This window comes from Streptopelia decaocto (genome assembly GCF_964273445.1).
Source record: "Streptopelia decaocto genome assembly, chromosome: 1".
Classification (NCBI taxonomy): domain Eukaryota; kingdom Metazoa; phylum Chordata; class Aves; order Columbiformes; family Columbidae; genus Streptopelia; species Streptopelia decaocto.
The window spans coordinates 133,543,780-133,571,144 of NC_138663.1; the positions used below are offsets into that span (position 1 = coordinate 133,543,780).

Here is a 27,365-nt window from a genome sequence, read left to right on the forward strand (position 1 = left end):
TAATAATAACAAACCTAACCAATGTTTTTCAAGCTGTTTCTTGTTTCTCATGCCTTGAGCAACCCTTTTCATGATCTGCATCTTCCTCAGAGTTTGTCAGCCTGACAACCATTACAGTACAACACATTGTTCTCAGTATTAAATGCCTAAAATATCCTGCCTAAAATAATGTTTTAGGATACAGTGAATTTGTCTACACATAACCACTTGAGGATGATTACAGAAATAGTTTTTATTATCCATTAGGCATTTTTATCTATCAGCTACAGAGTGGTAACTAGCTTTGTTTAGCCCCCTTTAAAATTACTTAAATTGCATGTGCTGTCCATTATCTTACTGGAAAGAGGGTTCCATACTGAATACAAGTCTAAAATGTCATGTGCACAATGCCAGTGCATTATAACCAGTCGAGCCACATTCTGTTACACTTCTGAAATACTTGTAATCGTTAGAGCTCATCATTTTAACATTCAACTATGCATTTCCATGCCTTACAATGTTTCAATTTCATTAGTCTCCAATTTTAAATTTCAAGATTGAGTTAAATTAGTTGCAACACTACATCATGTTTTTTGTAAGATACAGACAGACTTTACATTTTAACCCTCATCTTAAGTATTTTGTCTGACAAGATGAAGAAACACATAAAAAATGAGGGAAAAAACCTCACCATTCACCACAGTAACAGTCCGCCTGATTCTTCTTTATCTCCCCTGGCATACTCCCTTTCAGTTGCTCATAAAACTTTTTCCAAGTTCTCACTAATCTCTTATCATCACCTCTGAATTTTCTTCAGTTTGCTAACAAGGTTTTAAATCAAGAGACCCAGAACCATGTGTTAGCTAAATTCCCCTATCTGCAGAAAGCTGGCATGAAGCTTACATTCAAGTGAAGTTTCAGCTTCATTCTGCTCTCTTGCAAAACGGATGTAGTAGCTTGTCATTCCTAAAACTGCAATGCTTTACTAAGCCATACTACTGATCTCTCATGTTGAATATCTTCTGTCTTGCAGCAGCTAACTTAACACCTGTATCCTTAACTTATGTAGGGTACACTGTACTAAAGGTGAGTATAAAAATTTCTTTCAGAGGTCACTGGCAATCATCTTATTCCTTAATGCACATGATTTGATTATCAAATTTTTCTGGATTGCAATTCTTTTTCTTTCTTAACCATATTACAAACTTCATGAGGTCCCTTTGTCTTAGTAACTGTGTAACTTCACTCACTTCAGATCTGAATGCCTAAATCATCACTTGCTTGCCTGTTTTAGTGTAAAATTCTCCATTTAAGGTTATCTTTAACAAGAACATTTTCATCCAGACCAAATTCACGCATAACCTAACATTAGTCTTTGCTTCTTCCTGCTGCTACTACCTGAAGAAGTGATATTATCACAGCCTGCAGAATGTGCTCTTTCAAAGCAAAACTGATAACTCTGATGATTTTCAAAGGCTACATTAAAATGCAACAGAACAGGTAAAATTGTGCCCTGAAATTACACATGTGATTCTTTCCCTAAAAAAAAAAAAAAAAAAAAAAAAAAAGGCAGTTACTGAGGAACATAAATTGGATCTTCATTTTTCTGCTGTTACAGAAGAAAGCGTTACTTCCTTGAACATCATATATATTATTTTGCTTTCAAGTTCTTCCTTGGAAGTGTTTTCAAACTTAAACTTGTATTAGATACTGTTCTCATTTAAGCTGATTTTTGTTCAGAAAAGCTTGAAATTTCCTCACAGAAAACGTGCTGAATTAAAATAGCAGCAAATTTTGATGCTTGTTACATAGCACCATACACACAGATTTGCTATCCTATGGATCCAAGTAACAAGAAATTCTGTCACTTCGAGACAGGATATCATATACAAGGACAGCTAACCACAGTGGGAGCTACAAAATAGTGTTCTCTATTTCTCTGACCTTTTTGTTCTCCCTGTGGATGGCAACACATTTATTTCCTTCAATTCTACACCGATCAAATCCTTCCCAAGCAAAATTCGTTTTGTCAGGACACATATGCCACTCCAGCACCCATGTACAGTCACATGTGCTCTGAACACACAACATACAAGTTCAGTTCCAGACTCTATCATAGTAGATACTTCGCTCACCCCTTACCTCATTTTTTCTATTTTTAAAATGCAGGTGTTAGCACAATTCCTTTGTGAAACATTTTGAGATTCACTGACAAAAACCCCACGTAACAAATAGTATCATCAGCTTACTAGAGTGTCTTCCTGACCTATATCCTGCATGCACAGAGAGCTTACAACAACACATGGCCAATATCACTCTCCTCTTGCTATGCTCCTGCACAGTCATAGGAAAGATTCACCTGCAAGTTCTTGGCCTGTTGTGTTTGAGTTTTACACTCTGTTCTCTTGGAATGCCTGGAAGCTCCAGGTTCCTAGAGCCATTTAGAGTTAATTTCACTTTGCCAGGACTTACGAGTTTAATGTTTCTTTAGCCAAAAAATGAAACTCTTTCATAATTACAAATTAATTTTGCATAAATTATGTGGAAATGCACAAAGTACCAGTTTTTATTACTACAATACCTTAGCCAATTTATACCTTTGAAGATGTAAAATGCCTGTACAAGGACTATATCTACCAGGAAAGTGGTGGAGTCACCATTCCTGGTGGTATTTAAAAGGCTTCTAGATGAGGTTCTTAGGGACATGGTTTAGTGTTAGAGTTAGGTTATGGTTGGACTCAATGATCCTGAGCGTCTCTTCCAATGGAAATGATTCTATGATTCTAATTATCTTCATTTTTTTCATATTATATATATATTATCTATATATTTACTTAATATTATATATAGTTATAATATATTTATATTATATACATATATAAAAACATACAATTTTCTTCACTGGATTATCAAGATCTTCCATTTCCTAAAATGCCCAAAACAGTTTATTTGCTTTAAAAAAATTAATTAGTACATTATAAGTCTGGAAGCATATTAATAATATTGATGCAACAGACAAAGACATGTAGGCTGTTATAAGAAATTAAAATCCTCAATGTTTCAGAGCAGGATTTATAACCCAAATTAAATTAGCATTCCATCAGGATTTGTGTGTTATATATCCATATTCCCCATAATCTACAGAGAAAATGCAACAATTTTTGTCACATAAAACAAATAAGACATTGACAGCATCACTTTTTATTTACTAATGTCGTTACTCTGGAAAGACTTGCCGTTTTCTTGTACTTGAATCAATTTATAAGTTTTAAAACCGATGTCAATAGGACAGGATTACCAATGTCTCTTCACCGCATTGTTGCTTGGTAAAAAACTAACGATCTAAGATACTTTCCACACTTTGTCTTAACTTCTGACAAGGACTTTGCTGTGTGTTGTAAATACAACTGCAGTGCCTCATACCACAACATCTCAGAAAGTAGGAAGTACTAGAAAGATCAACATCCCTATCAGCAATGAAGTATTATATTTATGGAAACTCTGTAACGTATATTTATATACAGGACTACACAATGTGTTCCCAACATCTTTTTCTGGAAAGTCAAAAGTTGCTTTACTGCCAGCATGCTATTTCTCAACAAAACTAGTCATCTAATTAAATTTCAAGCATCCTTGACATTAAACAAACCAATTATAAAAAAGACAAATAGAATCTGCTGTCACCAATGATCCCTTAAAGACAAATCAAGCCCAGAAAAATGCTATACACTCAAAGGCTGCTTTCCTAATCAGTGCTGCTTTCAGCACTTCTCGTATCAGAGTGCAAGTCCTAGCACAAAGTCTCCCAGGCACTCAGTAACTGTAACCACCAAGAGGAGTATAAATATTTTTTCCCATCTGTGTACTTTTTGCCTGGTTTTAGCCCTTCTCTTACAACTTATGCATTGTTCTACTATACCCCACAAACTTTAAGAAAAGCACCACTCACTTGATTAATCCCCTCTTAATGGTACAGTGAAAATTTGACAGAATGTTATAGCCAATAGAAAGCTGAGATACTAGTTCAAGTGTGGTTTAAGACATTTTTCACCAAAGCTCAAGATTGGATTTTTGTCAAAATGAACTGTTGCCAACCCTTAGACTAGATAATAATATTAATGAAGGAAGGCTCACACCCACAGTCAGATTAAGATGTGCATTTAGCACATGACAAGATAGTCTCTTCACACAGTACTCTCCCTGTTCACCCTCCCCCCAGCCCTACAGCCCTTCTATGCTCCTCAGCAGCTCTACAGAGTCCAGTCTATTCTCCCACATCAGTATCAAGTTTTTCTTTGAAGCCCGCTCAATAGGCAAAATACCCTCACTACAAAAGCACAGGGTGATTTTCCTAACTTTCATACAAATGACCCTCTTCCTTAAGAGCTTTTGTGCATCTAAGATGAGACCTTATTAGTAGGCAGCAGAGGTACGTAAAGCCTCTCCTGGAGTTCAGTCTATGAGTATTAATCAATACTAATTTATAATTGGATAAAGGTGGCTTTTCAACTGGAAATTATTTCAACCTCTTCCCCTCCCCAGAAAAAAAACCCCACAGCTTTCATTATATTTGAGATATCAAGACATTTTGTCTCTGTACAAAAGTAATTTACAGATTATCTTCACATCCAGAAATACCAAGTAGAACTGTTCCTACAGACACAGCTTGCAAGATATAGACTTTCATTTCTTGCCTTGGAATCATTGGTGAGAAATATCAAAGCACGAGGAATAAACTGCTTTCAAGAATCAACAAACAAGGACCAGAAAAAAATGATTGTTGTAATGGTCAAATGAGAACAATTGTCTTGCAGTTCGGTGTGAGTTTCAACCAGTTTCACTCACTGATTGCCTCAAGGAACTTCAGCTGCTGCTGCACCTACAAGATCAATGCTGCTAATTGTGAGGAAAATTATTCAGGACAGCACAGTGCCTCCTATTAATGATGCCTGCCAGAAGAAAGTCAGTTTATCAGCTATCCTAAAGGTTAACATCAAAATCAAATGCAACAACCTCATAGGATTATATCACTAACCTTGCAGGCAAAAATCACTACAGTGGTGCAAAAAACTTCAACATTGACTGTATTTTAAAATTTATTTTGGTGCCCTGTTCAACAGGTGTCAAGTCTATGTATGTTATTTAATATTATTTCATTTTACTATAGCAAGAAAAAAAAAAACCTCAAAGTGCTTGCCCTATTTTTTCCTTTCCAAAATGCATTGTTTGTCTACCATGAGACAAAAGACAAGGGTGATGATTTTTTAAATGATTTAATCATATGGCTGAGAATTTTCATTAAGTTGAAGTAATACCAATAATCTATAAAAGAAATAAACTATAGTAATAATCTTGAAGAGAAAGGTATATCACATTTACTTTTCTATATACATTGTATAAGATAGAATTAATAATTTGTGAGACAAAAATCATAGAATCTACCAAGTATATACTGGGAAGCTAGAATAAACTTATTTTTGAATGATATTCACTCTGACTAATTCTTATTAGCTTATGTGGTTTTAAGGACCATACTCTGGTTGTCAGAGCAATAAGCTTTACTATTCCTTATTCAAAATGGACTTCTTAAATGACTGTTCACTTTTATATTGGATTCAGTTAAAACAGTATTGTTTGTTACAGATAATATCTTTATATTCCCCTACAAGTAAAATAGAACACCTATATTACCTCATTTAATTATTACAATCGTGGATGCAGATGTTCATATGTATAAACATATATTTGAAAAAGTATCAACAACAGTATATTTTAAAGAGTACAAAAAGGTCTCATGCTCTATTAGCCAAAACCTGGATCATTTCACTTGGGATGGTAAGTCTAAAATACCTTAAAATCTGCTTCAAACCTTTGCAGCAAAGATGCATTTGAAATACAGATCAAGGTGGTCTGTCTCGCTACAGAACCTGCAGTTGATATGATAAGAAAGCAAGAGAAGGAATCAGAGGCAATAGGCATGTTTTTTAAACTTTTTGATACGTGCTTGATCTCTGCCTACACAGTTAATGTGTTCTGACAAGATCACACAACTTTCAGGAAAAAAAAAAGGCATTTTCTTAAAGGTGACATAACAATCTGCACCTTCTCCTATCCTTCCCAACTAATAATTACACAAGTCAGAAATCAGAGACTGAGTGACCATGAAACCAGTTGTCAGCAAGCCTTCTTAAGCTTCAGTGGGGAAACTTATTTTTCTTACTTTGGCTTTGATTTCTTGTTTGTTTTTTAAACCCTGTTGAAGCTTCACAGCTGGAAGCCAGGTGAGCAAACTCATTGTTTACAGAACAGAAGTATGTCAAGAGTATTCAATAAAAAAATTTCACTACTTTATTCTTTGCTCATTTGTGTGGTGACTTTGTTTTTGGTTGTATTGGGTTTGTTTTGGTTTAGGTTTTTTGTTTTTGTTTTGTTTTGCTTTTTTAAACAAATCCCAGAGCACATTAGAACTACTTGCATCACCCCTTCAAAAACCAATTCTTTACTGGCTCGAGTAGTAGGATCTACCCCTAAGCATATGAAAATTAACTATCAGAAGAATAAATACTACACCAGTTGCCATCACAGACTACAGTTTGACTGTCCTGTCTGTCCATAGCTAGTATGTTACTCTGACTGCCAGTGATTGAAACTACTATAAAAGCAGGAAGACAAAATATGGTAATATTATCCAATTAGATTTATACAATATACTACATTTATAAGTAGCATTTAAAAAAAGCTAAGTGTTTTAGAGGACAACTAGACAGAATTTCTTGATCAGCAATTCACTTTCCTTCTGTGTGTTTGTAAGTGCCATGTCTTCATTAGTAAATCCTCTGTGTAAAGTTAATCCCTTTTAGCTAGTTAAGGCTTAGAACAGCTCACGTCCCATTCCTGCCAATAAGTTCTACACATGATACAACAAAAGACTACATGAGATGTGTGCTTTATTAAAACTGCTCACCTAAGAAAATCTACCACAAAATTCTGTCTATCTGCTATCACTAGAAATCACAGTAAGTAGCTAGCATTAATCATATAAGACAGTTCATTCCATGGGTTTTTTGAGAGTATGACAATTGGAGAAAATAAGCTTTTTCTTCCCGGTCCTCTCTCCTCCCCTCCCATTCACCCTGACACTTGTTATTGAAACAAAAGGTGCACACTTTCAAACATGTAATTAAATTTGACCTAATATTTAGCCAAAATATTTACTCAGATTTGCAACACCTATGTTCACTCACCAAATCCTGCTATGGACACATATGAGGCAGTTATCTGATTCTCTTATAGATGTATAACTGTATATGTTATAAAAATAAACCAAACACTACTGAAGTATTTTGCAAGTTCTTAATTAAAACAAAAAAATAAAATCTGAAAAACTGGAGATTTTTTACAAATATTTTTTCTAAGCATATTATTTTTATAAATAAAACCATTTTTGTGTTCTGCTTTCAAACAGGAACATAGCAAATCAGTATGAAAAAAATGCTGTAATCTTTCAAGACCTTAAGAAAACTATTCCTTAATTAGCTAAGAGATGTATATAAACATATGCAATTTGACAGCATTCCATTTTGAAGTTGCTTTTCAATACCAGAAGAGAACAAACAGAACTCAATGAATATGACCCACTGACTTCATGGAAATTTTTCCCCAATTTCTGTCCTAAGTACTTTTTGTGATACTTTTCTTATCCAAATCTAAAGATTTGGGGAAATCATGTTCTCCACTTGTGCTAATACAGCACTTCACACACTATGCCTTACCCTGGAACACTGCCTTGGATAACACCAAACAGAACATGCTGATCAAAATGCAGACACAGGTTCCTTCATTGCCTCCCAATACTTCAGCTCACTCCAGGGGTTAAAACTGAGGCACTGGTTAGAAGTTATGTAGTCCATCATGCACCCTCCACATCTTCTGCCAACTAAACATGGGAGGCACAGGACTAGCTCCAAAGCTTCAGTTCAGAAGACATAAAAACAAGAGTAGGAAAACAAACAAAAACTCTTCAGATAACAGCAGTATCATACATATTGCTTCTCCCTTGGAAGAAGGATAGAATCATAAGAATGGTGTGGCTTGGAAGAGATCTTAATCATCTAGTTCCAACCCCCCTGCCATGGACAGGGATACCTTCAACTAGACCAGGTTGCTCAAAGCCCCATCCAGCCAGGCCTTGAACACTTCCAGGGATGGGGCATTCACAGCTTCTCTGGGCAGCCTGTTCCAGTGCCTCACCACCTTCATGGTAAAAAGAGGAAATGCAATTCCTTGAGACACTCCAAGGCAAGTGGGGAAGTAAAGCCACATGCTTTCCTTCACTCAAGTTCAGCCTAGTCCTTAGTAAATAACAATGTATTCTACATTAATTTATATTTCTTTCCACATCTCTTCTTTTTCAGAAGAGATGTGGAAAGAGTGATGGTTCAGAAGACCATCACTGAAGTGTTAGGCTACTTGTCATGAACAAATTTTAAGGCCTCTGAGCATTTGAATTCCTACCCAATGCAAGAAAAAGTCCCTGTCTCATAGTGATTCACTTTCTTTACTCTGAAGTTGGTTTTGGGTTAAAAAGACCAGCCACAGCACTTATAACATTTTTTTTTTTTTTTTCCCCAATATTTCAGCTATGGATTATTAGAGGCAGGAGCAGATTTCCTTCAGAGACCTGACAATGACATTCACCCTGACCTAGAGGCAACATCTTCCTAAGCAAGAAGAACTAGTTCACTTTCAATGCCAATTCAGTCCTAAGAGAATGCCAATTATGCCAAGTTTGCAAAAACAGATGTATAGCAATTTTGTAATGTGGACTTCTTTACACCAGAGACAAAGCTAAAACCATTCATCTCAATTAACTTCAGATCTAGGGCTTAATTTAAACAGTTGCCTTAGAGGTTAAAGTACATCACTTTATCTAACAATCCAGCCATACCTCTCAAAATAAATATAAATTTCCCTCTTCAATGTTTAAAGTGATATCTTTCAGAGTAATTTTTACCCCCAAAACTGTATGCCTTACACATGACGTATAAAAAAAAAGGTTTAGTGCCATTTTATCAGCAGTTAAGTTTCAACAGTCCTATTTATAGGCAGCTACCCTAAGATAACAAAACCTAATCAATACGAGGCAAGATGATAACTGATTGAAATTCCTCAAATTAGGACATCACTTCCAGCTTACAAATAGCACTAATAAGTGACATCAGATTTCCTCTTGCTCAAGCACTGCTTGAATTGAAAGGCATTTTGAATGCCTAACACATTAGAATTAAATAATAAATGAAGGTACACAGATTAGTGACTTAAAATAATTCCTCAAAAGAATATTCCTGAGTTCTCCATAATTTGAAGGTTCAAAAATCCCCTCAAATTTATGAAATCAGGCTGCATACCATCTTAACCTCACCAATGTGTCATTCAGCCTTCAGTCAAACACTGTGCAAGAACATCATACACTTCTGTCAATTTAGAGAGTACAACTTTCCTCATGGTTTTAACCAAGAGCTACTAATTAAGAAGAACACAAAAAGGACCAAAGTTGGACACATCTTGTGTCACACAGCCATTGTAAACTCACTTCAGTGCAGAAGTGGACAATTGCCTTCTTCATGTATGGCATATTCTCACAATACAAGAGTTGGTGTTATTCACTGTCTATCAATCTTTGCACAGTAAATTAATGTGACAAGACATGTCTAGAGCAGTAGTAGCCTATTAAATCCTAAGGTATATCATCAATATATGGGCCATAATAAACCAACTTAAGTAGACTTACAAGTATTTTATCATCACTGGAGACCCAGCAGTTCACAGAGAATAGAGATTAATGTCATCTAATAGTCACCTATACCTTTATCCCCAGAGTGCTTCATACAATCTAGTTTGCTGGTATTCTGCAGCTTCTATTGCAAGGCTAGCCCAACTGCTCAGGCCATTTGACAGGTTAAAAATAAACAGAAATCTAGATTGTAAGGTACACTATTAATCTCTTTGTTTATGTGAACAAATGTTAGAACTCTGTATTACCAAAAAAAAAAAAAAAAAAATTAAAAAAAAAAAAACAATCAGCAACTGTTCCAGCCCCCCTTTCCCCCCTTACTACTTTTATTAACTGTTTATATAATAAAGGAATCTCACTAAGTCTCAATATTCTGAATTCTGTCATACTGAACTTCTTAAGAATCACTTCTCACCTCCAGAGCATCTCACTGAAATGAGCAAGTGCCAGATGGCAGGGTATTACATTTTAACAATATTTCTCCAACTTCCAAATACTCGGTTTATCAAAGAGACAGGCATGCTACCAGATAGACAATGATGACAGAACTGGCTAACTATCTCTTTCTGTCAAGGAAAGTATTCTGAAGCATGTCTTGATTTTTTTCCCATGAGAGGGAAAGGAAACAAGAGCCAGTGACATTTACACTATATTAGGTACATACTCCGTGAACACAAATACTTTAATGGATTGATCTTCTATCCTATTTTTGCCATAATTACTGACAGTGAGCTAAGCCTCTAAAAACTTTTACTAAGCAAAATCTTCCATCACTGGAAAAAGAAAAACAAAGCCAGCAAGACCTACTTGTAAGAAGATGTTACTGAAACCACGGCAATATTTTGCTGACTTTGACATACTTGGAAAGGAGCAAAAGAAGGTAATGATACATCTCTCCCTCCCTTGGATCCAGCTTTTTTTACTATAAGGTAATGCATAGTTTAAGCACTTTAAAGAGTGCTTATAAACCCTCTGCATAATTTCTTTCTTGAAGACATGAAAAAAATCTTTAGTCATCTGTACTGACAATTTATCTACTTGTCCCAATACTCAGACACTACTAACAAATATTATGACAAGGACATTAATTCTTTTCCTCCAAATGATCAAAGTAGATACCCTCCAAGTGATTTTAAGGTCTGTTAACAACAGCTTTATTTGCCATTGAAAAGAAAATGCGATCAAAAATAATAAGCAATTTATTTATAGCTCTCCAAGACAGTTGCACCAACAATATATACAGCAGAATCATTGGCTGATTTATTTCTTTGGCTTGCCACATCCAGTTAGGTCTTATTTATATTACATGCATATGCAACCAATTCATACAAAGTTATAAAAAGGCTTCAATATATGCAAGCAAATCATGATCTGAAAAGTCTTCTGAACATTCATCATAGAATATTATAGAATCTATTTCCTCTCCAGGTATTCAGTGTAGAGGCTGAACATTTTTGCTCCTGCATAGCAGTGTTCTTTCATATGTTTCAGTTTCTCCACTGAAGTCTCAATTCCAAAGAAACTTGTTCAAAACTCCCCATCTTGGCCAGTCCAACTTGTAACCCATATTCTTCCTAAAGCAGATGTAAAAATTATGACCCTATGGCCCTAAGTGAAGGAACTTGGACAAGAACTGTATTTAGACAGGAGACCACTAGTACTCATAACACTACAGGATGTGGTACTAGTGATTCATTAGGTAGCATGTCTGCAACCAAGTCCAAATTAAAACTAACCTTCTCTACGTTTTCTCTCCCCAGCTTAATATATTACACTTTTTAGATGTGAGAATGCTGCCTGTCTGTTCAAAATGTTAAACAAAACTCTGGAACGCTAGGAAACTAAATTCCAAAGCCACTGGGGGAAAAAAATAAGGTAGATATATTGTGTCTATAACTGCACGGATATCCGTCTTCAGAAGTTTCAAACTTTCAGGAATTCACCTTCCTCTAAAGATGACTTTAGAATTCTTTCCCCAACACCCCAAATCCTGATTTGGCATAGGGGTATTCTGGGCATCCAGGAAAAGCACTGTGCTTTATTCTAGTTGTTGCTGAAATATAACCCATCTGCAGTTTCTGCAGCAGCAAAAGTTCCAAATGCAAATAATACACAAGCAACATGCTGAGCCATTGCTCCAACTCTACTCCTTCATGCTCCACCCTTTTCCCTCTAAAGGCTAACCAGGGCACGACAGCAAAACATATCAGGTGGTCAGAATTTATTCCTTTACTCTAATTAGAAGATAAGCCCTGGAGGCACTGCCCCTATGTCACAAAGCTTTTTGGTGATTTATCTGAAGGGCAAAAACACCTGCACAACACATTAACAGGAATACCACAGGATTAACATGATGTAGCTTTCAAAAAAGTCTTGTAAAATACATCTCAAAAGATGTGAACAGTACCATTGCAGATAGCAGAAGAGACCAAGACTTGCATTCAGTTATTCTCCATTCCTTTCAAATCACCAATAACTCCTGTATCATTCTTCATCCAAAAAGTGCCAGAATTTATTTCATCCTCATCACTATTCTGGAAATAACAAGACACCTGGTCACAAATGTTAAGAAGTATGGAAGAAATTTGTTGCCAAATAACGTATCTGCCTTTCTTCTTTGCAAATTTATTACAAATGGATTTAAAAATAGATTTGTGGCTTCCCTAGTAGTGGAAGTTGTAGTCCTCAGGACAGATACAGCTCAATGTACTCTCCGTAAGTCAACAGCTACCCTTCACTTGAAGATTAAATAACGTAGTTTTAATGGTGTTAGAGATTTTTTTCTCAAGCTGCTGCACACACTGCTTACTACTGGATGTGTAGTGTATCATTATCTTGGCTTCCCACCAGTTGTCCAACAGAGCACAGGTGAAGCTTCTTGCATCTGTTAATCTTCTGATTATAGCTCTATGTTTAGTTTAAGTCAATCTCTTCAGCTTTATGCAATGGAAAAAAAAAACAAAAAACAAAAAACAAAAAACAACCAACCAAAAAAAACCACAAAAACAAACAAACAAAAAAACAACAAACAAAACAAAACACACAACAGCGCCCCCCAACACACACATCAAAAACCCCACAACCTTACTTCCTTCTCTGCAGTAGCCTCTCACATTGCCAAACACTCCAAAAACAAAACTGTGGCCCCACTGATGCTAATGACAAAATTCCCAGCACCTTCTTCTGAGTCAGGATTTCATATACATTCCAAGTCATACCCACTGCAAAAAATAACACGTCTATTCATGTCATTCTTCTCTAGTTGGTTTAGGTTACCCTTTTCTAAAAAAAATTGCACCAACACCACCTTCCACCCCAAGCTTTTCCTGTTATAATATTTCAGTCCTTTCATTCTTCACATTCAAGCAACATGGTTAGAAAACAGCAATCTAAACCAACCAGAGAAGAATGACAGAAACAGTGGACAACAGCACAGGGAATGAAAATCTATAAACACAAAAGAATATTCTTTGCCATGGCCTAGAATAAAGACATTTAAACTCCATTGATTGCTGTGTAGTATGCTAAGGCATACCTCATACAGAGGAAAATGTTCTAGAATCACAAACACAGAGCATCAACAATGAGATTTTGTATATCAAGCTCACCAAGCACGCTACACACATCTTGCACTATAGCAAAAAACAGGCAATAGATTTAACAGGAGAGGAGAAAAACAGAAAGAAGAAAAAAAATGTGTGTAGATTTGTCCCATGGCATATGACAGGAAAAGTATATGTAAACCTGCCTTCATTCCTTACTTCTCCACTTCAATATTGTAGCTATAGCTGGTCCTTATTTAAATAGATGTATGTTGAAAGAAATTTATTCTACAAATGAATTGGCCTCTGAGGGATGGATGAGTTCTCTGAAGAAATGATGCTTTATTTGGCACCTTAGGTTGAATGAAGAGGCAAATGCAAGAACAGGAAGGTCAGACAGCTGAAAGGCATCATGCAACAATAAGTTTCCTCCAATTTCAGACAGGCCCAGGCCAAAGCTACCACTTCTTTCCTTACTCTTTCCTTAGCATAGATTACCAGATTTAGATTCCCAGAACCATGTATCTGGGGACACAGTGAAAAGACAGGGAAGGACAGGCATAGCCCAAATTTTGACTGCACCAGCATCTCCTTCCCCAAAGCCCCTGTCCTAAATCCATTAGTGCTGAATCACCTTGTGCTTCATTTATCTTTCTTAATGCAGTGTGGTAGGATTATCAAATAAAATGAGGGAAAATTGTTACTAGAGGATAGATTCGTGGTCTGTGATTCTACCATTCTCATCCTCCTGAGCCTCAAAAGTAGTCTTTCTGTAAATATCAGGTAAAGAGATGCAGCAGCAACACAGTTCAATTTATCCCTTCTGCCCCCAGCATTAACACTACCATACCTCTTTCACCACCCACTGTGTTCTTAAAGACCAGACCTCATTCGTCCATCTGTCATGAAGCTCCTGAGTGGCACCAGGCATATCCTCTATATCAACATATTAACAGTTAATCCAATTTTTGCTAACCAATATCCACATGCAGTGACAAAAATGTGTCTGTTTTCCCACACAGTTCTCAGCAGGAAGAAGGACAACAGTACTTTTGGGCTAACACTGAAGAATGACTGAAGCAATATCTGTAATTTATGGGGGAAAATTCTTGGCCTCAGCACTTGCAGTTTTCATGGAACTGAAAACTCAGTTGTACTGTAGATAGTATTTAAATTTGTGTGATCAGGGAAAACAAACAAACAAAAACCACAACCAAACCCAAATAAACACACGCCACACACAAAAGAACCACACATACACACTCCACTCATATCAGCAGACTGTAAGACAGAGCCAGCTGTAATTTAACCTAGAACTCCTTCCATCTTCATCTTTCCCCAGGGGGAAATTCAGCCCTGACCTAAACAGACACAAATTCCATTAAATTACAATGGGACTGAATCCAGTACTACCAGGTCACCCAATACTCTCAGAAATGTGGGTGAAACCTATTTTGTTCAAATGGGAATAACAAATTGGTACAAGTTGCTGCGCTATTTTTCCAATTACATCATCATTGAATTTCTCCATTATCTGCATGTCACTAAACCGAGTCAATAAGATATTCTAAATTGGTAATGAGACCCTTAGCCATTCACCACTTATTCCTGTTAAGGAATGATACAGAGGCCTGATCTGTTCACGGGCAGTTACCTGTTTCTATAGCACAAATCACAGTTCTCCGCAGTCACATGTTCTGTTTCCTCATTCATAGGACTCACACACATGACCTCTTCACCAGCCTTTCTTGAGAGATGTAATCATTGTTTTAAGACTGCTCTTGAGGCTAGGTTTCATTAAGCACTTAAGAATATATTGCCTACACATTCATTCTGCAATCAATTTCAAGGGAAATCTGCCACAATGCTTGTTATTTTGATAGTCTATTAATATAGATAATATTGTCTAATCACTTATACCTGTTACAATATCTACCTACATAAAACCATTTTTAACTCTAAGGGTTTAAAAGTAGCCAATGACATTTGGTTAAGCACACTTTTAGATCATTATAGGAGGTGATGGTCAAGTGATTCTTGCTACAGTACACAATTAATTCAAAAAGCATGATCTAGAGGGTGTTTCACACTCTGTTTTAGAGAAGGTTTCGCAAACTAGAGCAAGAGTAGCATGATTATTAATAATTCTAATTTTAATAAATGTATGCAACATTACTATTTGAATTTTCCAAACATGCTTCAGGAATACTGTATATACTTAACATTGAAGATAGTTTGTAAACAACTTAAATATATTTGCATTAGAACTGGCAGGACCACTATGAAGACTGTGTACTTTCTAGTCCTAGCAAAAAACACAAGGTATCAATCATCCAGTTTTAACAGCAGCTGACTGAAGCTATTCATTGAGTTGCACATTGCTACCACTGTGGCCTCGTGAATAAGTCTCCAAGTCTCCCCTCCTTCCCCTCCTTTTTTTGTTCTTCTGAGTGGACTCTTAACAGCAATTTTTTTTTTTCCACTCTGTGTATGGTTTTGAGAGATCAGCTGAAAAGAAACACCATTAGTAAAAACAAAAGTTTTCAAAGAAAAAGTGGGAACAAAGTGGACATATGAGAGACAACTTGTAATTCATGGCCTATACTGTGCTTTGCTCCTCTCTTTACCTCAATACACTCTTCGTTTCTACCGCTGGATAAGAGCAAGGCAGACTATTGCACTTCTCCTAGCAACTAAAAATCACTTAGGGAAAAAAGGCATGTTGTCTGCTGAAAGGGAGAACAGAAATTTGGGGTCATACAAAGCCAGGCATATGTTCTTTTGCATTTCATCCTAAACTGAGCAGTTGTCAAAGAGGATTCAGTAAATAATAATACACCGTTCTGTTTTATACTGATTCAAATTATATATCTGTTTGTCTACTCGTCACACATTTTATTTTCTTTTAATTCGGTGTTCTAGCAGTTCCTGCTACTGTTTACAGTTTTGCCATCAGGGACATAAATTGTATTCCTTACAGCTTCTAAAGTTATTTTCTTTCATTATAAGTATATAGAGATACAATTGTATCTCTATGTAGATATATTTTTTAAAAAAACTACATGTACACAAACAGAACTATTTTTAGAGGTTTAAATACAAGAGTACTAAAAGACAATTTTATCATAGAATCCCCCTATTCCAAATGCTGGGATTTTAGCCCATGAGACTTGATCTTACAGAACAATCTGTCTCGTCTCATTACATAAACAGGAGACTGTACAGTTTAAGATGATGAATCAAATTCATGCAGAAGAAAACACAGAAGTTTATAATTTAGGCATAAGTCTGAATAGATCCATCACATTGAGTAGCTTAAAATCAAAGCGTTGTATTTTAAATTCCAGCTTGGTAAGAACAGATGTAACAGATCAAGGGTAAAATACTGCCTGCAGTATTTCTGATAGCTATTTTTTTCCACTGAAAGTCCTTTGTTTAATAGCTGTTGCCTTAGCGTAAACCAACTATTTTAGTTAGCCCACTGAATTTCTCTTACATATCATAAAAATATATACATAAAAAAATCCATCCACTCTATCACAGCACTTCTGCAGTGCATCACGTTAAAACCAGCAAAGGCCTTAGTTCAGTATGTCAAATCACAATTTAGTGTTTTCTTGCAGCCACTCCAAACAAATCTGGACTTAAACAATTTAACAGAGAGGTTTATTCACTTCATGGATAAGTGAAGTACAAATTACATAGTAATGTTAAAAGTCTAAACATACTGTGTATAAAACAGCCCTGAAGTTATCAGGTATCAGCACAATCACGTAAAGCATGACAGTGTTTTGCTCCCCTTTTGACTTCCTATACTGCCTCACCCAGCCACATGCCCTGTAGCCCAGCTCCTCTGCTGTTCTCTCTCTCGCCTCATTCCTCATTTCAAAATGGGGTAGTCATTTAATCCATCAAATCAGGCTACTCTCCTACTCCTTCTCCCAGTTTACCATGTCACTTCTTTCCCCAGAAAACTGTCGTAGCAGAGCAACACTAGTGTACATGTACACAGAGGACCATTAAGCATCTCTAGGTCTTGAAGGTGATGTAATACATTGAGCACAATATTTCATCTCTGGAAAGTGAGAAGAAGGATTCACCCACAGATGCTTTTTCTGCAGCCTCCACTATGGAGTGAAAATCCCAAAAAGAAGATCAAGTTGACTAAGGAAAGGAAATCCAGGTGCAGAAAACACACCCTCTACAACTAACTCCTAGTCCAATAACATCGCTATGCTGTGTGAATTTTTCCTAATACAAAGACAAAAGAAACTATTGCCCATCCCTTCGTTAGATTTCTCTTCAGGATACAACATAAACTGTTAAAACTGATCACTCCTTTTGTCAGGATGAAGTCATCTGGGCTACAGGAGATGTGGACTTTGAAAACTGGACAGAATGACAGCTTGAGAAACCACAATTATAGGGCTCGTGCAGCATTAAAATACCTTTCATAACTGCTTATCTCTTGACATTTTCACAGCAGTAAAAAAACATCTCTGGTACCCTCATATGCACAGCCCCTCCATTCATTACAAATGAGAAATAAGTTGACTGATGTTAGTTAACTGACATTTTGGTTTTAAAAGGCTAAATTTTTTTCCACTCAGCTTATCTTGCAATCAATGGCAGGTGATTAACAGAACTGAACTAGATTTCACTGTGTTGTACAACTTGCTGCTGGCCATTTATTATTTATTAATTTGTCCAATCTGTATTTATGACTAGCATATTAAAGAAAGACACTTCTCTCCTTGGCACGCTATGCTGAAGCTATATCAGCAATGCATAAATGCAAACTAAATGACCATATGCCACAACGTATATTGTGGCATAACCATCTAGGTGAACTCTAACAAGTAAGATCATACTTCGATTCCTGGCATCCCCTCTTATCCTACCAGTTTATTTCCATATATCAGACCAAAGAAACTGTTCTCCCAGTTTATCTGAGAAAAAGCAATGAGAGAAAATAAATTACAACAAAGCATAAAATAGCACAATCATAGGCCACTGTCTTTCACAGTAGTCAGTCTGAAGAATTCTACTGGAACTGAAGGAGTATAATGAAGACTCACTGACAAGAAAAGTGATTCTGCAAGCAAACATCACATATTATTAGGGTGGCTCCAAATCAAGCCTGGAATGGTGTATTTTGCAATGAGCACCTGAAAATGATAAGGAATGATTTTGAAAATGCTTTGTGTTCTTCCAGTCATCATTCACATTGGTGGGTAGAGTTGAATGAGTATCTCCACAATCAGGACAGATAAATAGCACAAAAAGTTTGCAACATAACCTGGGCACGCACAGTCTCAATTGATTCCACAATATACACTGGAATCACTAGAAGACTGGTGGCCTTCAGTTATCAGCAAGCCAAAGATACATTGTTTCCTGCTAGAAATATCAAGGCAAACACATAACTTTGTCGTCAAACAAAATGAATCTATTTTTTACTGACATGGTTTTACAATGCAACTAAGCTCAGAAACTAAGCACAGGGATGGATGCTTGCCAGTCTATCTGGAACACAACTATAAAGTTAGCTCAAAATCCAATTAAAAAGATTATGTTAACTCACAGAGATATGCAGATAATAACCATTATTTAGTGAGTTTACAATTCGCTTAGCCTAAAAATATAGCTGGGGTAGAGTGGTATAGACTGCAAGTTCAACGCATATGCCCAAACTACTTCTTCCAGAACATTGTTTAAATTAATATCTTCACATCATGTTTGTTCATAGTATGAAGCTGAATCTCAATTAGGCTTGGCCACTAGAGCACAGAGATTCAATATAGGTATCAGCAGGTTATTACACGGGTACTACTGGTTAGCTTGTCTGTTGTTGTTCATGTATTTATTGATGAAGGTTATTATGTTAATGAAATTAAGAGCACATCTTGGATCTCTTCCATGGCAGCAAAGCCACGATAAGCTGCAGAGATGGAATTAAAAAGTCGTTTCTTACTTCATGAACTTTTGGCTTGAAAAAACATTGAGAAAGCAGATAATTATATCCACAACCTAACACAATAAGCACCTTTCTGATTACAAAGAGATACTCTGCAGTAGTGAAGAGAGCACTACAGGAACAAGGAAAGGAGTAAGCAGGACTAAACCAGCAACATGCATTTGTACCCTGTAACATTTGGAAGCTATCGCCATGGAAGGATGTAGCAACAAGCCAGCTTCATCACATAACAAAATTACATTACATGAATTAAGATGCAAGCCTTTACCTACAGTAAGTCAAGATATCATCACCTGCTTCAAGGTCTTTCACACAAAGGACTTGGTAGCAAAATTGTTACAGATGTCAGTGGTGCAGAATCAGGTCCTAAATTAACTGGGCCATGTTTAATTATCCACTATAACAATAAAAGCTATTAAACACAGACAATAACTTTTTTAAGGAAAGAGCCTGAGGTGTGGACAACACTCAATCTTATTTCTGGATACATAACTTCAAGGGCAAAGAGTCCTCAGTTTGTATTGTATAGTGCAAGTCAGACATAAGAGTAAAGATGGTGAGGCTAAAATCTACATCCACTAATCTTTATAACCATGCAACTATTTTGCATTCAAATATTTCAGAATTAACAGTCCACATGACTATTCCTACATAAAAGGTATCCTCAACACTCTCTGAAGTAGCAATTTAAGACTGGATTTCATACCCTTCTATTTAACAAAAATTGAAATTTTTTTTTTTTTTTAATATTCGAGGCACATGTACTATAAAAATGCAAATGCAAGAAAGCTTGGATAACATTACTAAATTTTTACAGAACACTTAATTATATATATTAAAAAAAAAAGTCTGTCCAGTCAGAACCAAAAAACCCAACATTTATTTATTCAGCAAGAGCAAATACTTAACCTTCTTCTGAACACAAAGAGATTTCTATAGAAATGTAGAAAAAAAAAAAAAGGCAGCAGTAACCCAGTCTCTTGGCAAGAAACAGTATCAATGTGATTACTAAGTACCCTCCACAAGGTTGGTATGAGAGGTGGTGAGCCAGATGGCAGCCACAGGAAGAGCAACCTCTGCGATGCCAGCTGAGATAACAGATAAAACCTGACAGCAGCGTTCCTCTTAGGTGGCTGAAACACAATGTACAGAACCTGTTAGCAATCTATTTAGCTGAGATCAATATTTGAATAGCAACTCAAGGGTAGCAAATGGCTAAAAAGCCATTGCATACTCTTTAGTAATTTCCACTAAATGCTTCAGCAGCGGACAGGGCATGTCTTGAATTTAGAGCTATAAGCCTACACAGCATTGCTATAGAAAAGCAACTCCTGGAAAAAGAGTTGACTGGTCAGGCTGGCCAAAGCTTCCATTTCCTCTCACTGAATTTTTTGGCACATATCCTTGATGCTTTTTACGTATCCTTAAAAATGTACTTAAAACCTTCTATCTTCAAGGTTACATATCTTTAGTCTGCATTGCTGAAGCTTAATTTCTTTAAGCAACATCAACCTCGTCATTTCAGAAAGTTCCTAATGGAGGATTATTGTAGTAAGTACGATTCACGGGAAAGTTTAAAAATCCCTATTCTACCTTTTCTGAAAGAACTGTGTCATTTCGGACCCTTTGCAGCATACCAAATTAACGAACAAATTAGCAAAGGAACGAAACAAGTTATTTGGATCATCACGTTACTTTTCAAACAAATCCATCTCTGGAAGTGCAATGACAAGAATTTCTAATTGCCTATCTTTTGGACATAAATACATGCTGTTGCAATAACAGCTTACCAGACAGGAAGTAAAGAAAGCAAAATATTAAGACTAATTCAGCAAAACATTTAATCATAGGCATAAATTCATCCCTACTCAGCAAAGTTTTAAAGCATATGATTAACTTGGAATACATTGAAATTCAGCAAGATACTTGACAAGTGATGGAAGCACACTCTTAAATGCTCTGTAGAATTGAGTCCCATAGAAGAACAAGCTAAAGGAAACAAAACCACAAATTCTCCACTTCAGAATTTTACGCTTAATACATTAAAATGCACACATTCCACAGAAGCAAAGGTTATCCATCAACAGCAAAACTCACATGAGAGATCAAGACCCTGTCAGCTCAAATGCTCACTGGAAGAATATACTCTAGCTTTATGTGTAAGCCATGTTCTCTGACAGGCAACTGAGACCTGCACAAGGCCACAGATGTGTAGCTCATTGGTCTGAAGAAATAAAATGAATTTTTTAAAAAAAGAGAGAATTTTTGAACCACCCCACATAACAAAGAAAGAAAAATCAAATAAACACTTAAAAGAACATGTAATCAGCTGTTTTAACTACAATAGCTAGTGTTTTATTTTATGGTACAGACTCTGTCTAGTGGGGTGGGTTTTTGGTTGGTTGGTTGGTTTTTTTGCATGCCTGATTTTTTTTTTTCCGCCAAGAACAGTAACCAAGATTGAAAGCTAAAGAAAAAAATATCATTTTGATCTACACCACCTATACACTGTGTAATATCACTTTTGAATCACTAACAAAACTAACGTCACCAGGAAAAGGATAGCTAATGTGCCTCAAATGCCAGTGTCTCTGTCTGGACCTGATACCAAAAGAAAAAAAACAAACCCCAAACCCAACAACAAAAACCTCACAAAAACAGAATAAACTAAGAGAGAACTTTGAAACACAGAAAACAAACCAAGGAACTATTAAACAAGTGGTCTACTGGGTTTTGCCTTTTTTCTTAATTAAAGCATTACAAATACTGCTAATGTTGATGTATACCTTTTCAAAGCAACTGGTGGGATATGTCACCCTAAGGTGTAATCATAATTACTATGGTGCTAAAGAGACAAAAGTACTGTGTGCCAAGCTTGCACGCCAGTATTTCTTCAAAGCTACTTGTTAGTCATTTCAACAATGACAGCTTATATCTACTTGGTCACCATGTGCTATCCACAAGGCTTTTTATTTATTTGTGTTGTTAATGTAAGCAAACTTGACAGTCTCTGCAATATCTTCTCGCAAAAGGGAAGGATCACATCTATTCTGGGCAGTTTCTTGGCATTTTTTTCTAATGGGCCTGCTCTAAATTAGCTATGTGCTTCACCTGCACCTCCCCCCACAGCCCAGTCCTATAAGGCTAAACCAGAACAAAGGTTCTACTTGTGTTCCCCATGACAAAACCAGAATAAATTATGTCTTGCTCCTGTCATTCCAGCAAGCTGGTTAATTGCATTTGTTTCATATATCTCCAAACAGGCTGGTACATTAATTACATTCTGTAACACCAAGCTCCTCTGATTCACTCTGTCACTTCCACTGAACACTTTAATTGTATTCCTTCTAGCTACATACAATTCTAAACACTTACTAATAATTACATTTCTACAGCCTAATGTTTTCAGTTTGTGTACAAGGATATGTCCAATACTGGTGGCCTCAAAGTTAAGGATCAAAATGTATTACAGTCAGAAAAACCAAGCAAACAGGAAACAAAATCCCTGCAAAACTATGACCATGCTGATAGACACAAATGTTCCATTAATTCTTTCACAGTTAAAACTTCCTACTGTTTAGCATGTACATACATTATGCAGAAGTTTTTTTATTGGTAGATTAAACTAAACATTAAACTGCATCGCATATTATGCTACCTATGTAAAACTGTACTTGAATGTCTCCCTATTCTCATCTATTTTGCCTCCTTTCTTGCTAGGGGGTGGGGAATGATGAGAGGAGGGGGAGAAATACCCAAAGCAGCCTGTGACTGCAAACAATAAACCTAGAGTCCTTGCTTCAGGACTGATAAAGTAAATGCTGTACGCAGTACATTGCTGGAACAAAGTTTGCCCTAACGGACAAGCAAAACCAGTCAGGGTCCCAAACATTAAATTCACCTAAAGTCTAAAAGACTGTTTAGAGATGCAAATACTCAAAACCAGGAGGACTGCTAAGCATTTGGTCCCAGAACACACTCATATAGAACCGTATGCTGTTACAGATGCTTACTTCCCAGTCGCGTGCTTGAACTACTATAACGCATCTAACGGCCATACTGCAGTAGTACAGCGCCAACCCCTACTTCGAAAGACAATTTACCCTTGCACTGAAGTTTCCACCCTACTAAAACGCACTTCCCCAAGATGCTAATTTATAGCTCCCCATCCGTTGAACTCGAAAACCTTAGGAAGTGTTGTAGAGCAGACCCAAAGGGTTGAGTGCGGGGGCGGGGGGCAGGAGGGAGGGGAAAAAAATAAAAAAAAGAAATCTACCCTTTCCCCCAAACGGTGCTAAGCTTCATGACAGCACTCCCCCGGGAAAGCCTGTAACGAGGGGGTGAGGCGGAAGATGATGGGAAGATACTCCCGCCCCACGGTGGCGGGCAAGCCCGCCGCACCTGCCCTGCCCGGCCCGGCCCCGCAGGGGGTGCGGGCGGGGGTGGGTGGAGGGGTGGGTGGTGCCGTGCTGCCCGCCGCCCTGCACACCCTGCTTGCCTCGTCTGCCGAGCGCCAGCGCCAAAGGAGGCATTTAGGGACTCTGGAAATTCGCCAATTCCCCTCACCTGGAGCCGAGGCAGAGCTAACCTATTTATTTCATCAGCTGGCTCTCCCAGTGTAAAGTTTAACAATAGAAGGAGGCAAAGTAATATCAGCTACAACAGCTGTCTGCCTTTCTGCCTCCTTCCCGCCCTCCCCCCCCCCCACACCGTCCCCGAAATAAAAGATTTAGCATGGTAGTTTTTCCTCGCTACTTCAAGCTGACATTATTCCATTCATAAGCTGCTTTTTAATTAAGTTATCAGACAGGGAGGAGTACTTATTGGAAACAAATTCTCCCTCTCCTCCGCCCTCCCCCGAAATACCATTTTTATACCATAAACAAACTTAAGGCTCTGTAATGCTAAAGCTTATAATGCCGTCCATGTGCTGTCCCAAATCAGATTCAGATGAAGGGGAATTTTGCACAGAAATGGCATATGTAACATAAGCGAACTTACCATAGACTTGAAAAAGTGCAAATCCAAAGAGCAGGAGTGGCGTCAGCAGACCCATTTTGACATATTAAAAACAATCCCGATTGCTTGCAAGACCAATTCCACGGAGATTAAAAAAAAAAAAAAAATACCCAAAGCCAGTAAGAGGTAGGTGCAAAAGTTTCAGTTTCCTAGCAGCTACTTAAAGTGGAAAGGGAAATCTTGAAATCAAAAGCTGCAGAAGGAAAGGTCTTGAATGTGACACTTCTAGATCCATACAGATTAGAGCAGCGAGCGAGCTCCGAAGGCTTCTGCTTTGCACACACGCTCCTTCCTAAATTCCCACCAATCCAGCCCAAGCAGAGGAATTATTCAAGTGTGTCTAAGACTCTCTTTAGGATCCATGGCAATCCAAACGCAAGCTCTTTCTTCGGAAGACAAGAAGAGACTTTGAGAAAGGACCTGATTCCTAGAAAGTGCTCCACAAACTTCCCGGCACTTTGCAGGAAAATCATTGGCTTGGTTTGGCTATTTTGCTTTCCTCTCGCACTCCCCCTACCCCTTTCTCTCTCTTTCTCTACCAAATCAGTTCAAGCTGCAGTTTCTCACTTAACTTCCATAATAGGAACGCCTAGGCAATGTGCTACAGGAGGGGAACGGCTTTCTCAGCATCCCCTCAAAATAAAGCCCTGTCCCCTCCACCTCTCTCCTCACTGAAACCGGAGCGGAAACTGCTTGAGGGCAGTAACTCCAGCGCGGTGCCGCTGAGGGCGGGAGCGGCGGCGGGCTGCTGCCGTGCAGTTGTGGTGGCGGCGGGGGGTGCGTGCGGCGGGGGGTGCGGGGGCCTCCCGCCGCCGCAGCTCTCCCGGGCGGCCCCGGCAGCCCGGCGTCCGCCGCTCCGACCTCCTCCTCTCTCTTCTCCCGCCGCCTCCAGCTCCTGCCGCCGCGGACACACCGGCTGGCAAGGAGAGGGAGGAGAATGAGCGCGGCTCCCGAGGCTGCCTGGGGAAGGGAGGCTGCGGGGTGTGGACTAAACCACTGTGCTCCACACCCACACGTCCCTCTCCGCCCGGGGTAGGGAGATGGGGACGGCGATATAAGAACACAGCCACAGGACTGGAAATCAGGCTTGCTGCAGGCAGTGCCCCCCACCCCCACCTTTCCTCTACAGTTGGGTGTAGGTAGAATTTACATGATTGCTCCTCACCGCTTCCCGTTTAATGGGCAGCTAATTTTTCGCTAAGTGATTTCGTGGAACTGTTCTCTAATTATTCATTCCCTCTCCGCACATACACCGATACTTGGGAGTGAGACCCTTGAAAGGATCTTCCCCAGAGATTTTTTCTGTTGATCCGCTTTGTGGAAAAGGAAAGGTAGCAAATAAAATGGATCACTCGTGACCTACAAACTCTGTAGGACTGGCGGGCTTGCTCAGTGCAAAACCAGGAACGAGCAGCCCTCCCACCTCGCGTCTCCCGCGCCCTTCCCTGCCCTCCCCGTGGCCCTTCGGCTGCGGGGAAACTCCCGTCAGCGGGAAAGTTTCGCGGAACTGACCGCGATGCCCGGAGGCTGGCGGAGGGGGTGTTGGGGAAGGGAGACAAGAGAAGGGGCCACGTAACCCCGAGGGAACAAGGCGAGACAGCCCCTCACCCCTGCACGCACGACACAGGCTTGTCAAACGGCACAAAAAAAAAAAAAACCAAAAAAAACCAAAATAAAACACCACAGGAAAAGAGCCAGGAAGGCGAAGAAAGGAGCAACGTGATCGAGACCGGAATTTAAAAGTGACCGGGCAGAGACACACCGAGGGCAGGGCGGGCGCGGCCGCTGAGCGGCCAGCGGCGTCCCCGAGGTGACGGTTGGGGAAGCCGTTGCCGCCACGCGCCGTCCCCGGGCCAGCGGGAGCGTCGCACGGTGAAGCTCGAGCGCCCCCTACTGGCGCGCGGCGGCGCAGCGGCCGCCACCTCGTGCTCGGCGTTGCCTTTTGTTGCGGCGGGAGTCGCGGGGGGAGAAGACTTAACGGCTGCGGGCGCCCGGGCACGCCGGGGAGTCTCCCGTAGCGCCGGCCGTGGGAAGGGAGTGGGTGTCGTGACAGGAATGACCGAAAATCAGGAGCTACCGAAGGGCACGTGAGCTGTATCAGTTGACTATGTCTTTTCTCCAGCAGAGAACCCGGAACAAGTTCTGTTGTGCCTAACTTTTCCAAGGAAACCTGCTCAAATACGTTGGTAGCATATATAGTTAGCTCACATTTTTAGTTTTTAGAGGGACATCGAAGTTGAGGATCATTTCAATACAACGATGCTAGGTAAAAGTTAACCAGTGAATAAAAACATGTGAGTCACACTTTAATGCACTAGGATGAGCAGGGCTATTTAAACAGAAAGGATTTGCTTTCTTAAGTGTTAACCAACCAGTCCCATGTATTTTTCTCTCAGGTCTCTTTCTTGCTCTTTTATTTTGCACATAATAGAGATTAAAAAAAAAAAAAAGTATATTAATTTCTTCAGGTAAAGGATCTCAACCGTATTTCAGCAAAATGTACACTGCTCCCACATACTCAAATAATTGGTCTGCAAGTTATTTCTGACTTGATTGTAATTGGTGAAAAATATTTTACTGCTGCCGAACGTGGCAGTATGAAGTGTTGGTAGCTTTTTTAAGTGTCTGAGAAGATTGTTGCTATTCCATACAAAGCCAGATGACAACTCCAAAGCCTCTTTATGCAATTCAGGGAACAATGTCCTCTTATACTCACAGTATGTCCTGCAGATAAATATATATTAACACGTTTAAAGACTACCTTGTGAAGAAGGCTATAATTAAGGCTAATTAGGGTAAGGTGATCAAAATGGTATTCTTTGTCAGCGTGCTTGTGAATTGGCAAAACCAGAAAACCATAAATCCCCTATCTGATGGCAGTATGTGTAACAAGACATGAAATATAAAAGAATATTTTCCTTTATAGTGGACATTTCAAGGATACAGTGAAAATGCTGACTTGTTTATTACCAAATTTTAAATTGGAAATATCTGTACACTGTACAGTTCTTCTTCTGCTTCTCAAATAAATTTAAGATAAATTTAATAACAGCCA

At 38.5% G+C, this 27,365-nt stretch overlaps 1 protein-coding gene across 6 annotated transcripts in view; it reads right to left on the reverse strand.

Moving 5' to 3' along the window:
- ROBO2 (roundabout guidance receptor 2) overlaps positions 1 to 24,413 on the reverse strand; it is a 459,676-nt gene extending 435,263 nt beyond the window's left edge. For all 6 annotated transcript variants that reach the window (XM_082046751.1, XM_082046748.1, XM_082046750.1 and 3 more), the window contains exon 1: positions 24,293 to 24,413. In XM_082046751.1, the coding sequence (XP_081902877.1) occupies positions 24,293 to 24,347 (55 nt within the window). In that variant the 5' untranslated portion in view covers positions 24,348 to 24,413. The remainder of the gene's footprint in view (positions 1 to 24,292) is intronic.
- Positions 24,414 to 27,365: the final 2,952 nt, after the last annotated feature.